The following is a 16,709-nucleotide window of genomic DNA, read 5'->3' on the forward strand; positions in this document are numbered from 1 at the left end:
AGCACTAGAGCGCTCATACTCCTCTGCGCATTCACATGCAAATTTTGCCAGCGCTCCTGCCACCATATTAGATAAATGGGTGCACCCATTATAGATATGCCACTGGCTGTATATATACACTACTCAAAAAATTAAAGGAAACACTAACCTAACACATCCTAGAATTTGCCGACAACAAAATCACACAAAAATTATCAATGGAAATCATATTTATTAACCCATGGAGGTCTGGATTTGGAGTCACACTCAAAATTAAAGTGGAAAAACACACTACAGGCTGATCCAACTTTGATGTAATGTCCTTAAAACAAGTCAAAATGAGGCTCAGTAGTGTGTGTGGCCTCCACATGCCTGTATGACCTCCCTACAATGCCTGGGCATGCTCCTGATGAGGTGGCGGATGGTCTCCTGGGGGATCTCCTCCCAGACCTGGACTAAAGCTGGGTACACATATATACAATCGTCGGGCCGTTCTTCCAATCTGGGGGCAAACGGCCGTTCGATTGTATAGGTGTGTACGCTGTCCCAATTGCTGCTGTGCGACCGATAAACGGCCAAAAACGCTCTTGGCCGTCCACGGTCGGTCGGTCGAAGGTTCTTTGCTGCTTAATATTTCATCCGACAGGACGGCTCCATATCGGAACAAAAGTGAAGTGTGTACGCACCTTCGATCGATATGCTTGACAGTTTGACAAAGCACGGTGGTATGCTGCATTATGAGAGACCCTGTAACCCTTTGCCTGCTGTTTTAACTAATGTGTGTTTAATGCCTCACTGCTCAACACTTTAGACGCATCACTTTAAGACATTAATCAATGTTGAAGTTTTAATAGTGTTTTATGGTGCCCTGAAAAGAGCTTCCAGCCCACTCTATTAAAACTTCAACATTGATTAATGTCTTAAAGTGATGCGTCTAAAGTGTTGAGCAGTGAGGCATTAAACAGACATTAGTTAAAACAGCAGGCAAAGGGTTACAGGGTCTCTCATATACTTCTTCTTGCGATTGTTTGGACGGGAGTACATCGGACGTCGCAAGTAAAATTGTACATATGTGTACGCGCAGAACGGTCGTATGTTTTGGACGGCCGAACGTGTATTCGGTCGATCGAACGGTCGCAAGAAAAAGGAAATTGTACATATGTGTACCCAGCTTTAAGCAACTCCTGGACAGTCTGTGTTGAAATGTGGCGTTGGTGGATGGAGCGAGACATGATGTCCCAGATGTGCTCAATTGGATTAAGGTCTGGAGAACGGGCGAACCAGTCCATAGCATCAATGCCTTCATCTTGCAGGAACTGCTGACACACTCCAGCCACATGAGGTCTAGCATTGTCTTGCATTAGGAGGAACCCAGGGCCAACCGCACCAGCATATGGTCTCACATGGGGCCTGAGGATCTCATCTCGGTACCTAATGACAGTAAGGCTACCTCTGGCGAGCACATGGAGGGCTGTGCGGCCCCCCAAAGAAATGCCACCCCACACCATTACTGACCCACTGCCAAACCGGTTATGCTGGAGGATGTTGCAGGCAGCAGATTGTTCTCCTTGTTGTCTCCAGACTCTGTCACGTTTTTTCACGTGCTCAGTGTGAACCTGCTTTCATCTGTAAAGAGCCCTGGGGCGCCAGTGGCAAAATTGACAATCTTGGTGGTTTCTGGCAAATGGCAAACGTCCTGCACGGTGTTGGGCTGTAAGCACATCCCCCACCTATGGACGTCTGGCCCTCATACCACCCTCATGGAGTCTGTTTCTGACCATTTGAGTAGACACATGCACATTTGTGGCCTGCTGGAGGTCATTTTTCAGGGCTCTGGCACTGTTCCTCCTGTTCTTCCTTGCACAAAGGCGGAGGTAGCGGTCCTGCTGCTGAGTTGTTGCCCTCCTACAGCCTCCACCACGTCTCCTGATGTACTGGCCTGTCCCCTGGTAGCGCCCCCATGCTCTGGACACTACTCTGAAAGACACAGCAAACCTTCTTGCCACAGCTCGCATTGATGTGCCATCCTGAATGAGCTGCACTACCTGGGCCACTTGTGTAGGTTGTATTCTCCGTGTCATGTTACCACTAGAGTGCAAGGACCGCCAGCTTTCAAAAGTTACCAAAACATCAGCCAGAAAGCATAGGATCTGAGAAGTGGTCTGTGATCACCACCAGCAGAACAGCTCCTTTATTGGGGTGTCTTGCTAATTGCCTATAATTTCCACCTGTTGTCTATTCCATTTGCACAACAGCATGTGAAATTGATTGTCTAGCAGTGTTGCTTCCTAAGTGGACAGTTTAATTTCACAGACATGTGCTTGAATTGGAGTTACATTGTGTTTGTGTTCCCTTTATTTTTTTGAGCAGTATACATATATATATATATATATATATATAGAGAGAGAGAGAGATTCGGAGGTGTGGCACTAATGCAGCCCACACACGCACCGATTCCAGCGTGCGTTGTGGGCTTAACTAGCACACATAGCATCGCATCGTATGCCTTGTGCATACGATGTGCATGCGATGCGATGCTGTGCTAGAAAAAGCTAGTACAAAAAGTATGTGCAGCACATACTTTTTGTACTGTACGATGAGGTGCCGCGGGAGCGCGCACCCCATCGTACAGCATCGCACCGCCGGCATCGGCACGTGTGTGGGCTGCATAAGAAATAATACACTCCACAATGTGGGGAAATCAACAATGTTTCAGTTTATCAAAAACTGTTTTCAAGATACAAAACAATGTGAAAAACATACTGTCATTATTTTTTTTTTTTGCAATTCTCAGTTCTTGCTACTGCCTTTATTTTAGTATCAGATTACACTCTGTCCAGAGATTGATTTAATTTAGGAGGCATTAAAGCTCACCTGAAATCCCGATGGTCCCAGTTTTGCATCCCAAACCAATTGCCACCCCTCTGTGAAGTTTTCATTTAAAACTGCCAACTGAAAGGCCCAGAACAGCCTCCCCTGCTCACTTTTCTCCATGGATTCAACCAACAGAAAGTCACACAAGGTCTTCAAGCACTCAGGTAGGTATCCCAGACCATTTGTCATCCATCTGTGACATTTTTATCAAAATCCATCTAGTGGAAGGCACAGAACATGCTCTCCGGGTAAAAGGTCTGCCTGGCATACACTAACTTGACATGGGAAAGAGGTCCTGGCCATTCCAATAGGCATCCCATGATTTGCCATCCCTCTGTGAAGTTCTCATAAAAATCCATCCGGTGGAAGGCCCTGAACATGCTCCCTATGCCCAGGGTGTGGCCATCATACACCTTTCTGTGGACAGCTCCCGGATTTGGCCACACCTTTTTACTTAAACCCCATGTCTTCTCCCCCTCTATGTTATGCAACTTTGCAATATCTTGCTTCCTTGACCCACTTGTATAGTGGCTGGACCCTTTTTGGGCCCACGGGACCCCCCACAGGGTCTGGATTGAAGGTTTTAGTGGCCGTAAATCTAATCTGGACCCTAATCTTTGTTTTCTTAAACCCCATGTCTTCTACCCCCTCTATATTATGCAACTTTGCCATATCTTGCCAACCTGACCCACTTTGTGTAGTGGCCATACCCATATTTGTGACTTGGGACCCCCACATTGTCGGGATTTGGGGTTTTAGTGGCTGTAAACCCAATCTGGACCCAATCAAGCTACCTCGCATTGGTTTCATCAAAATCGGTCCAACTGTGTCCAAATGCATACCAGACAAATAGATAACAGATGACAAATATGTAAGAGATAAGGTTTTGCTAATAACGTTTTATTTATGATATCAGAACACATGAATTTTAATATACATATATTAATATCAATGTGTATTACAGTCTTAAAGCTGTTTACTGCTATGAACTGCACATATTTTATTTTTGTGAGGGTGAAGTGACCCTCAGGTTACTCAGGTTGTCCAGTGATCACATTCTGAAGCCAGTTACGTTCTAGGATGCAGCAACTGACTTCAGCATGTCCATAAAGCTGTTAGTCCCACATTTTCTGTAACACTGCACTCTGTGTAAACATTGAGTTTACATACAACTTTGCATTAGGCCCTGTGTTCTGTCTTTTCTTAGGACAGTATTTAATTGTCATATCGCACCAGATCTCCTTTTTTTCACGCTGATCACACTCTTTAAACCTTTAAAATTAATACTGGCTAAACCTGACCAAACTAATGGCTGTGATATGAAAAAGTCCTGTTTGAGCACTCAAATTAGTCGATTTTCGTGGACTTCATTTGAAAAGCTCCATTGATTGTCCTAAATGGAGGGCTACTGCTGGCCGTGCAAACATTTGAACACTTTTTAGAATTCAGCCTGTCCAGCCTCTATTTCTATTCATCTTCCCTCATCTTTGACAGTATGTAATTTTTTTTCTTTAAGGTTATATGGTCCATAGTCCTGATTTATGGTAAAGGTTGAGTACCCCTTATCCAAAATGCTCAGGAACGGAAGCATTTTGGATAACAGATTAATCCGTATTTCAGAATAATTTAATATTTAAACGAGGTATGTTGAGGACTGAACCCATGTGTGAACATAAAATACATTTATTTTGTACAGTATAAACACATCAAACACATGAATATGCAATAAATGTGAAAAAAAATATAAAGACTACCTTAATACAAAGTATTGAAGAAAAAACGGAGGCCCTTTGGGTGACCATAGAAACAGGGGAGAAGGCGATTCTTCGTATAGGGGTGATCTACAGACCACCAGGTCAGGAAGAGGATCTAGACAAGAGCCTATTGCAGGACATCAATAAAATGGCATTAAAAGGAGAGGTGATAATCATGGGAGACTTTAATCTACCTGATGTAAACTGGGAGCTGCCTGTTGCAAGTTCCACCAGAAGTAGGGACATGCTGAATTCCTTGCAAGGAGCATCCCTCCAGCAATTGGTGAGGGAGCCCACTCGTAAGGATGCAATATTAGACTTAATACTTACAAATGGTGACAGAATATCTGACATAAATGTGAGTGAAAATCTGGGATCCAGTGACCATCAAGCAGTATGGTTCAAAATAAAGACAGAGACTGACTCATCGCGCACAAAAACAAAGGTGTTAGATTTTAGGAAGGCTGATTTTGTAGAGATGGGAAACTCTGTAAGGGATTCCTTGGCAGAGTTGAAGAACTTGGAAGGAGTGCACGATAAGTGGGGAAAATTAAAAAGTGCAATTCTAAAAGCAACAGAACTTTGTGTCAAAAGAGTTAGGAAAAACACAAGAAAAGGAAAGCCATTGTGGTTTGCAAAAGAAGTAGCAAGTATTGTGAAAGATAAAAAGTTGGCCTTTAAGTTATTTAAGCAGACGCAGAAGAATGAGGACAAAGAGGTGTATCTTGTTAGACAGATACACCTAAGAAGGTAATCAGATGTGCAAAAGCACATGCTGAAGAGAAAATGGCCCAGTCAGTGGGTAAAGGGGGGAAAACTTTTTTTAGGTATATAAATGAAGGAGAAAAACAAAAAGTGGAATAATTAGACTGAAGACAGAGAGTGGAAGTTTTCTTGAGGGGGACAATGTAATAGCAGATAATATTAATAATTATTTCTGCTCAGTATTCACTGCTGAAAGAGAGGGGAAGGGGCCACAGTTAAGTTGCAAGTATAGTCAGAAAACTGAGGGAGAGACAAGTACATTTACAGAGGAGAAAGTCCTCACAGAACTCTCAAAACTGAAAGTGGATAAATCAATGAGGCCAGATGGGATACATCCAAGGATACTAAAAGAGCTTAAAGGGGAGCTGGTAAAACCAATAACAGAATTATTCAACCAGTCACTAGCTACTGGAGTAATCCCAGAGGACTGGAAAACAGCGAATGTAGTCCCACTGCACAAAAGTGGAAGCAAGGAAGAGGTAAGCAACTATCGACCAGTGAGCCTTACATCAGTAGTAGGGAAATTGATGGAAACACTCTTAAAACAAAGAGTTGTAGAATATCTCAAAACCAGCAATTTACAGGATCCAAAACAGCATGGGTTTACTGGGGGAAGATCATGTCAAACAAATCTTATTGACTTTTTTGATTGGGTGACTAAAGTAATAGATCAAGGTGGGGCTTTAGATGTAGCTTATCTAGACTTTAGTAAAGCTTTTGACACTGTCCCACATCGCAGACTGTTAAATAAACTTGAAAGCTTGGGATTGGATTCTAAGATAGTTGAATGGATAAGAGCGTGGTTGCAGGACAGAAAACAGAGAGTTGTAGTAAACGGAGTACAGTCAAAGGAGGGAAAGGTTACAAGTGGAGTACCCCAGGGATCTGTACTTGGACCGGTGCTTTTTAATATCTTTATGGGTGATATTGCAAATGGAATTGAGGGTAAAATGTGCCTTTTTGCAGATGACACAAAGGTATGCAACAGGGTAGACACACCAGGAGGGGTAAAACAAATGATTGAGGATCTAGGTAGATTAGAGAAATGGTCAAGAGAATGGCAACTACAGTTTAATGCCAAAAAATGCAAAATCATGCACTTGGGTCTCAGAAATCCAAAGACTCAATATAGTATAAATGGCACTATAATGGAAACTACTGAGGAAGAGAGGGATCTAGGTGTCACTATTTCAGGGGACTTAAAAGCAGGTAGGCAATGTAACAAAGCAATGAAGAAGGCAAATCAGATGCTTGGTTGCATAGGGAGAGGTATCAGCAGTAGAAAGAAAGAAGTAATAATGCCACTGTATAGGTCATTGGTACGACCTCACCTAGAGTATTGTGTTCAGTTCTGGAGGCCATATCTCCAGCAGGATATAAATACATTAGAGACTGTACAAAGAAGGGCAACTAAAATGGTGCATGGCCTACATCACAAAACGTACCAGGAAAGACTAAAAGATCTTAATATGTATACTTTAGAGCAGAGAAGGGAAAGGGGGGACATCATAGAAACTTTCAAATATATCATGGGTTTTAACAAGGTACAGGTGGGAGACATTCTTCACAGGAAGAGGAGCAACAGAACACGAGGACTTGCACTGAAACTAGAGGAGGAAACTTCAGGGGAAATGTGAGGAAGAATTTTTTCACAGAAAGAGTAGTAGATAAGTGGAATAGCCTCCCATCAGAGGTGGTAGAGGCAAATACAGTGGTACAATTTAGACATGCTTGGGATAGGCATATTGATATCCTTACGAAAAAATAAGGATCAAATATGGTTTGAGGTAACATGTTTAAAAAAAGGGGCAGACTAGATGGGCCAAGTGTTTCTTATCTGCTGTCAAATTCTATGTTTCTATGAAATACACACAAATATATTTTATGTGTGCATGAAACAAGGTTTCAAAACACAAAGTTTGTGTACTATCTCAGGCACTGAATTTGAATGCTACACAATAATTTTCTTGCACATATTCATATTTAGTACCAGTTATGTATCATGTCCACAGTGTTCCAGTTACATATGCCCCCAATAGTGCTAGTTACATATAATGTCTCCAGTATTCCAGCTACAGTAGTGCTTTTAGCAAAAGCACATTATGGAAACTATAGTTTTCAATATGATTTGGATAACAGATATCCCGATAAGGGATACTCAACGTGTAGTAAATATGAGTTGTTGTTGATGATAATGATTACAGTATCAGTATGTACAGTTACAGGTTAAAAAAAATTAAATACATTTTTACACAACATTTTGCTTTGTAATTGATTACAATAAACCGGTAAAAACAGAATTTGGAATCCTATGTAAAAAAATAGTTGGCATAATACTAACTTTCTGAATTTCCCATCCTATTAAATTTCACCCTACAGTATGTGTCATTTAACCAGTGAAATGCCATTTAAATAAAAATTTGTTCGCATTAGTTGGTTACAAAATACTGTATTTGATATATTGTGTTTAATATTATTTTCAAGGTCTTACTAAAACTCATAACCTAACCTTTGAAGACCATGAGCCATTACAAGCTGTTTTTTCCAAAACCACATGCCCTAATGTGCTTAAGATCCAGTCCAGGTAGGCCTATATATATTTATCATGAATATACAGACTCAGTTACAAGGTATATTTTCTGCACAAATGTACAATAAAATATTTATTATGTTATATAATCTTTTTATAACACATTGTTTGCTACAATGACAGTTTTATCTATCAGTGTTTCAGATATAAATTATCCTTGTTTCTTTAAATCTTCTGCCAATTAACTACGCAACATTGGTGCTTTCTTAAGAGCCTCCTGCGTCATGGGCAAGTTTTTTTTTTTCTAATCTAGAAAAAAAACTTATGATTTGGTTTTCTACACTAGAGAGTTTATAGCCTACTTGGGTGTTTTAGACATATAAGAATAAAATGCAAGGGTACAACTGCTGAAGTTCACCAGGAAAGTTCACAATTGCACTGGTCTAGATGGACATACCATTGGCAAAGACTGATATTGTATTGTAATATTTAAACTTTCATTTGTAAAGACAGGTTTAAACACAGTGATAAATGGATACAGTTACACATAGTAAAATCAGCCATGTAAAAAAGCTTCATAGCATGAGGAGCTGGGAAAAGACAATGGTGTTTAAAAAAAAAAGAAACTTTCAAAGGAACAAAAAATCTTTGATGGGCATATGACAGTGGAAAAAAGTATGTGCCGTTGGTCTTTATTAAATCTTAGTAGGTATAATCCTAACTTCTAGCAAACTAAAAGTGACAGGTACCACGCCCCTTTTCATGCCCCTTTCCACGCCCCCACCACTCCCCCTTGTACGCCTATTTGATGTGAACTGGAGATGCTTTGAGATAATTTCTTATAAAAAAGATGGCTGTTTTTGAATCGAATGTCGCGCAACGACGCGTGTCAAAATAAAAGGCTGAAAGAGGCCTATTACGACGTAATAAAACCAGGTAGCTATAGCGGAATTGATAAATATTATGAAGTGGTTAAAAATAAATTTAACAGAACCAATGTAACAAAATGGTTGCAAGACGCATACACATTGCACAAGCTGGCGAGAAAAAAACTATAAAAGGAATATGATTTGCGTATCGGGTATAAATCACCAGTGGCAATGTCATTTGGTTTCGCTCATAGACCTGTCAAAGTACGACGACAGTATTAAATATATATTAACCATCATCGATATATACAGTAAGAGGGTCTGGGATGAAAGTCTGACCGCTAAGAACGCTACGACAGTCGCTAATGCTTTTGAATAAAAATATTCCAACGGGGGGACGTTCCGAAGAAGCTACAAATCGATAATGGTAAAGAGTTTCTAAACAAAGTACTAAATAAGGTATTAGAAAAATTTGGTATATATACAGCATTTCACAACCAATAATGATGTGAAAGTGGCAGTTATAGAGCATTTCAATAGGAAGTTAAAAACACGTGTCACTATTTCATGGTGAAGAATACCTACCGATATATAAATGTTTTAAAAGACTTTATATGCAGCTAAAATAGCACTTACCATATAATGATTAAGTGTGCTCCAAGCTCTGTGAATGACTCTAATGCTTTGAGAGTCTTCAAGATGACTTACGGCAATTACTTTAGAAGTAAGAAAACACCCGTTTGTTCAGCAATCGTTGACCACGTCCGTATTTCCAAATTTAATGACATTTTTAAAAAAGGCTACGAACAGAGTTTTTCTGAGGAGATATTTGTAATATGCAGTATAAACATTAAAGGTCTTAAGCCTCTTTACAAGCTGGAGGACCTCTACGATGAGACTATAACTGTCAATTTTTACCCAGAGGAGCTAGAAAGCATACCAATTATGGTGATTCAGCGATTTATGGATATATATGTTTTCTGTAAAGTGCTGCGGAATATGTGTGTTCTATATAAATAACTGGTAATAATAATAAGTACAGAGACTGTTAATCAGCAAACACTGAAATACTGAGACCGGAATGGAACCAATGGAGTTGGGACCGAATAGTAATGGTAACATTTGATGAGAGATGATTATCGGATTTTCTGCCGGTGACCATAAATTATGAAATGGAAATGATGAGGAAATGCAAGCAGGTAAATAATGTTGCTTAGACCAGATTCCAATAACACAGGCACTTGGGGAAGATAGACCGATGATGACGGTTTCTGATGTTGGTTCACCAATGATGACAGATATAGATGAATACCCTCTGAATGGTAGATTATGGTATATATGGCATGGTATAGAGTTGAGCTGGTAGGTGATAGTAATAAGAATTTAGTGATGGAGTGTAATGTGGTTCGATGGTATCAATGATAACTGGACATTTAACAATAACCCGGAGAAGTAGTAGTACAGTTGAGAATCCTGGCTGGGGAATAGAGGGAACTCCGGCATGCAGAAGGCATGGCTGCAGCCTGCAAACATGGCAGTGAGGATGAGCAGGGCGGATGGCCCAGTGGAGAAGATACCTGTTGCAGAAGAGACATCGCCAAGGTGTTTAGATGAGCACCACTGGATGGACACAAGCCACGCCGGACTGACCGCACCTTGTACCATAGAGCAAGCTTAGAGAGACACTTAAATGGTAAGAAAGTGTTTCTAAATTTCTGGATGGTGACACATCAAAGAGAAAGAGAAATATTGAGACAGAGGGCCTGGTTCAGAGAGGACTGAAATGCAAAGCCGCTTGTTGGAGGAACATGGGCTCCTACCACCCAATTATATTCTACTTTTAAACAATTTTGCAGTATGTGGGAAGAGCACTTGTTCTATTTTATCTTAGGGCATTCAGACCTGTGCTAAATGAAGAGGGTAGGGCTGCTGGACATCATGGCAATGGTGTTAGCAGCTTTTTCGGGGTAACCCAATGCTATCTTTTTCACTCAGTTTTGAGTGCTAATGCTGCTCACACTGGTGGATGGAGGGAACACTTTAATAAAAGTCTACTAACATTTTGCATTAGGCAAGCTGTCAGCAGTGTGTAGGTTTAAAACTTGACCACACATTGCCAACAATTTGGCTTCTCAGACGCCAAGTAACTACATAATACATCTGAGGATTTGTAGGTTAAACTTAATGCAAATCAGGGCAATAAAATTATATGGGACACAAAACCTTCATATCAGCCTTTATGTGTTTTATTTTTTGTATATATTTATATATATATGTAAATTAAATTAAATAATTCTATATCATTCGCAGGGTGTTTTCTGACATCATAATCCATTTTCCAACATCTCAGGAGGAAGTCACTGTAACTGCAACACCTCTGAAAATTTCATTCAGGAGCTATAGTGAGGAAGAGCTTGGTACGATTAATGTTGAACTCACTGTTTCCCTCTTTTCAAATCAAATCAAAACTCATGATGTTGGACTGTGTCACATATTTTTGAAAAATTTCCAAAGCATTGTTACATTTGGGTTCCCAGGCGGGAGGGGTGGGGTGCCCCGGCGCTCAACTGCTGGCCGCTGTGCTGCTGGGGGGGGGGGAGTGTTCACTCACCGAACACCTGCTCCTGCTCCTTCCTTCGGCTCTCTGTCCTGCTCCTCTGCTGCTGCTGATGCGGTAGTAGAGCTCTCCAGCTCACTACCGCCCTCCAGTGGCCGGCGCCCTAGGCAAATGCCTAGACCTGCCTAGTGGTGGCGCCACTAGGTTAGATATTAGATTACAACAATACATTCAAAATTGTGGATGAAGAATACATATGTATTTAATTAGGTTTGCCTTACCCATATTCCTGTACCTTTTCCTTCCTCTGAGATAATTTACAATAGTGAACATGTGCCAAAACGTAAGCCGTGTGCACACTGTGATTATATAGCCCAGAATAGAGTGGCATATCACATGTAACAATCCATACTGTCTTGCTGGGGTGTCAATCTCAGAAGGATTTATCCAAGGACCACTTTCATACATATAGTCAATTTGCAGAGAGCACTCACCAGGCTGGTTAGTCATCCAAAAAAAAAAATTTTATTCACACATCGTGCATCAGTCCGATAAAATTATCTTTTTTGGATGACTAACCAGCCTGGTGAGTGCTCTCTGCAAATTGAATATATATATATATATATATATATATATATATATATATATATATATATATAAATGAGGAAAGAAGGGCACTCAGGGACTTGATGCTGGTGAACGTAGGACAAATTTATTGCCTGGTGGTCTATGTTTCGGGGTCTCCCCCGTCGTCAGGACAAAACAATAGTGTTTTGTCCTGACGACGGGGGAGACCCCGAAACGTAGACCACCAGGCAATAAATTTGTCCTACGTTCACCAGCATCAAGTCCCTGAGTGCCCTTCTTTCCTCATTTGTGTCTTCACGGGCTGCGAGGCCCTTAGGGTGGCACCAGGGGAAGCTACCTCTCTGGACTCAATATAAGTCCTGGGTGCCGGTCTTTCTCTTGGATATATATATATATATATATATAGAGAAAAAGAAGGCCACACAATGCGCTCAGTGAATTTAGTTAAGCAGCAACCCTGAGGGGGTCCCCTGTTAGATAGGACCCAGTATAGAAATAGAGAGAAAAGGGGTTTTCAGGGTGCGCTAGGACCTTTCAATTATTTAAGAAAGTATGGTTTAAAATAGGAAAAATTTAATAAACATTTGCTCACAGAGCATAGCAGTATAAACAAAGGTCGAATTGATACACTTTACAATGTATAAAATGACATAAACACAATTCAGGTCAACAGTCGAAATGCGCCCAATAGGCCCAACGCGTTTCGTCGTGAACACGACTTCCTCAGGGGCACAATACAACAGTAGGCAACGATGATCACACAGTCAATGGTTTAGGGTTTGGACACCAACCAAATATAGAAATTTCACAAAGAGGAGATGTCCTTAGGTGATTATAACATAATGTCCACCAGCTTGTTTACAGATGGATAAACAAATGGCAAGTGGCACTCTCACTTTTGGAGCTGAGCAGTACACATCTTTCCATTGGGCTACTAATTCCCCTTATCTATCTACAATTGAAAGTGGTCATTATAGCCGTATAACTTTGAATGGTTTCTCTATTTGTTTATCCATCTGTAAACAAGCTGGTGGACATTATGTTATAATCACCTAAGGACATCTCCTCTTTGTGAAATTTCTATATTTGGTTGGTGTCCAAACCCTAAACCATTGACTGTGTGACCATCATTGCCTACTATTGTATTGTGCCCCTGAGGAAGTCGTGTTCACGACGAAACGCGTTGGGCGCATTTCGACTGTTGACCTGAATTGTGTTTATGTCATTTTATACATTGTAAAGTGTATCAATTCGACCTTTGTTTATACTGCTATGCTCTGTGAGCAAATGTTTATTAAATTTTTCCTATTTTAAACCATACTGTCTTAAATAATTGAAAGGTCCTAGCGCACCCTGAAAACCCCTTTTCTCTCTCTCTCTCTCTCTCTCTCTCTCTCTATATATATATATATATATATATATATATATATATATATATATAAATATATAAAAGCAGAATAAGAACGGGCGCTCCATAGGGCAGATAAAAGATGTAAATTTATTGAAAACAGGTAACAAGGGTAGGGTAGGTTAGGATCACGTACCAATACAGGCGGTATATGGTACCGCAGACACAATCAGCATGAATAGGTGCCCAGCACCGTGTAATCCTAGGCGCTGTTTACACCAAGGTTCCTTAGTTCTTACTGATGTCGCTAGGCCACGCCCCAACGCGTTTCGTCATGGACTTCGTCAGCCCTCTATATATATATTTATATATTGTGTGTGTACGTACGTATCCCCACTTGAAACAAAAACTTTAAAAGCTAGCATGTGTGAGAAAGCAATGTAGTTTCACTCTCTGCCAGCAGATGGCAGTGTTCTGGGGACTCACGCACAGTAGACATATAGGGCAGTATTCAATGAGGCCAATTCGCCATGTTTCATGGCGAATTTGTGCTATTTTCACTTTGGAAGGTGATTTTTTGTGTCAGAAAGTGAATCACCCTATTCAACGTGCACTTTTCTCCGACGGTTAAGAGTGACTGAGGGACAATTCACCGTCTGATACTCTCCGCAACTCGCTGTGGTTTTTCAATGGGTTTTTCAATGTGATTCGCCGTGAGTGTATTCAATGAGAAGATGGTGAATTGCTTTCTAAGTGATTTTCACCGTGTAGCAATCGCCATCTTTTCATGGTGAAGTGGAATGTGAACTTTTAAAATAATGTTGTTGTATTTTTAAATTTGGTGTAAAAAAATCAGGAATTTTATTCTGAGAAGGGGCATTCTATTTTTATTCATGTGCTTTACAGCACATGAATATATATTTAATTTTAAAAAATATATAATTTTTTTTACACATAGCAGCCAGCAGGGGGCCGAGAGCCGCTCATTAGATATTCATATATTCACTGCTCCCGATCATTACATATGCACATTCGGGTGCAGTGAATACCTGGTCCCCTGCTGGCTCTCCCGGGGGCGGGGGCAGCCTGTGCTGCCTGGCTCCCGGGGAGCCCACCTCCCCCCACATACGTTCTGGGGCAGGCAGGGAGACTCCCATCTCCCTGCCTGCCGCTGTCCTCCGGCTCGGGTTCACATTCGCCGTCAGGGGCAGCAAGCCCCTGCCTCATTAAATAGTGTGTAAGGTAGGGCTGGCAGCGAGGGCTCAAGCCCTCCGGAACATGGCAAGTGTGCAGCGAATCCTAAACAGGATTCGCTGCACATCGCGATTAGGGACATTGAATGCTGCCCATAGATAGATGATATGCAGTATATAGACACATTTTCTTTTCAATCCATTGTTATTTAATTTGCAGTGAAGATTGCATCATATCACAATTTAATCAACTTTGAACCAAGTTTGATAGTAGGTGCCTAAGAAATAGGCCACTCATCTCCAAAATCAACATTCAATTTTGATTTTCTCATGCAATAATTTCAAGGGTGCACCATGACTACACATCAGGGAAGACATTCAGCATGTGGTAGTTTTGTAATGGTGTGCTCTGTAATGGTGTTGGGTATTTTCAGAGGGAACTCATTAGGGCCCATGCATGCATGTATCACATCACTGACTGGTGGTTATTTATTTTCAGGTATTATTTATATAGTACAGGTCGGGTATCCCGTATCCGGGCATCCCGTATCCGAATTATTCCAAAAAACGTGTTTTTTTGGAATAATTCAATCCCCCCCCCCCCAACCCTCTTTTAATACTTACCAAGTCCTCCGGCGTCCATAGCAGGCCTTCAGCATCCTCTCCGGCGTCTCCAGCGGTCCCAGGAGTGCTTTGCGCGAGTGCGCGCGCGCACCGGTGACGTCACTGGCGCGCCTGGGAACTTGCGCAAAGCACTCCTGGGACCGCTGGAGACACCGGAGACGGTGCTGGTGGCCTGCCGTGGACGCCGGAGGACTCCATGGACGCCGAGGGACCATCGGGGACCCACCAGGGGCAGGTAAGTATGGCTAAAAAAAAATTATTCCAAAAACCGGAATATTCCCTTATCCGGAATGCTCGTGGTCCCGAGCATTTCGGATAAGGGATACTCAACCTGTACACCAATTTTCCACAGTGCTTTACAGAGAATCCTGGGGTTGAAAAAATGACCTGGGATTAGCATCCCTACATATGAGTGTATAATATCAGGTCCTACTCGATAGCTCTTCAAGCAGAGTTTGCGAACAAGGGCAACACCCAATTAGGGATGCAGTGCTGTCACCACTTGGGGTTAACATGATTACATCCCTTTTCCAGCTGCTTCGCCTCCTTCCAACCTACAGACCCTTTCTGACCCCTCCTTCTCCCTACTAGTTCATCCTCAAACCCCTATTCTACCCATCTTCTCGCTCCCAGTTCCTTGTCACAGCTTTTCTCCGTCTGCCTTCTCCCTCCCAATCCCTCCTCACAGCCCTTTTCCACCTACCTTCTCCCTCCTTGCCCCTCCCACAGATTTTTTTCTGCCTGCCTTCTCCCTTCTCCCTCCCCACATTCTTTATTTTTCTCCCAGTCCCTCCACATTAGCCCTTCTCCACCCACCTTCTCTCCGAGTCCCTCGTTCTAACCCTTCTCCACCCATATTCTCTCCCAGTTCCTCCCCACAGCCCTTCTCCACCTACTTTCTCCAGCCCTGACCAACAGCTCGCAGAAGCCCTTCTCCACCCAAGTCCCTTCCACCCTTGCATGCACACAAACAACCCTACTCCGCCTGCCTCAAGCACATTGACGGTATTAGAGGTTCCTGATAGCTCTGTGCAGAGCATGCTGCATACTGTATGTGTTTACAAATGTGCTGGCTACACTCTTTAGGGCAGCCACAAAGTAAGCAGCCATGATGCTCGATTCATCCACGTCTGAATCACCCCCACTGAACACTATTCTAAATCACATGGGGGAGATCTCTCCATAGTGTATATTCAACCTTTTTTTTATTTCTGGCAGGCTTTTCTAAAGTAATGCATACAGAAATACACTTAAGTCCTGATGAATTTGATTACTTCCAAATTGGAGTTGATACTGAAGTAACATTTTGTTTAAAGGAAGTCAGGGTAAGTACAAAGATATATACTCATATTGCTGGATTATTATGGATTATTATGGATGATGGATGAAAGATTTTCTATGTTTGTTTGTGTCTAATATGCAATAAATGTCATTAAACTGTGTGTGTGTGTGTGTGTGTGTGTGTGTGTGTGCATGCATGTGTCTCTGTCTGTATATATCTATATATATCTAATATCTTTGTACTGTTAAATACAATTTATTAGTAAACCAGTGGACAATAAGTTAGCTACGCTGTTTACGTAGTGCTACACAAATCTGTTATCCTCTATAACTAACTATAGGCGTAC

The 16,709-nt window shown here is 41.6% G+C and overlaps 1 protein-coding gene across 6 annotated transcripts in view; it reads left to right on the forward strand.

The window, feature by feature from the left end:
* Nucleotides 1–16,709, forward strand: part of RAD9B (RAD9 checkpoint clamp component B) — a 63,284-nt gene that overhangs the window by 34,411 nt on the left and 12,164 nt on the right. For all 6 annotated transcript variants that reach the window (XM_083151382.1, XM_083151384.1, XM_083151387.1 and 3 more), the window contains 3 exons: nucleotides 7,857–7,956; nucleotides 11,082–11,188; nucleotides 16,300–16,406. In XM_083151382.1, the coding sequence (XP_083007508.1) occupies nucleotides 7,857–7,956; nucleotides 11,082–11,188; nucleotides 16,300–16,406 (314 nt within the window). The remainder of the gene's footprint in view (nucleotides 1–7,856; nucleotides 7,957–11,081; nucleotides 11,189–16,299; nucleotides 16,407–16,709) is intronic.

The sequence above is a fragment of the Crinia signifera genome, chromosome 1, assembly GCF_055691185.1.
Source record: "Crinia signifera chromosome 1, ASM5569118v1, whole genome shotgun sequence".
Classification (NCBI taxonomy): domain Eukaryota; kingdom Metazoa; phylum Chordata; class Amphibia; order Anura; family Myobatrachidae; genus Crinia; species Crinia signifera.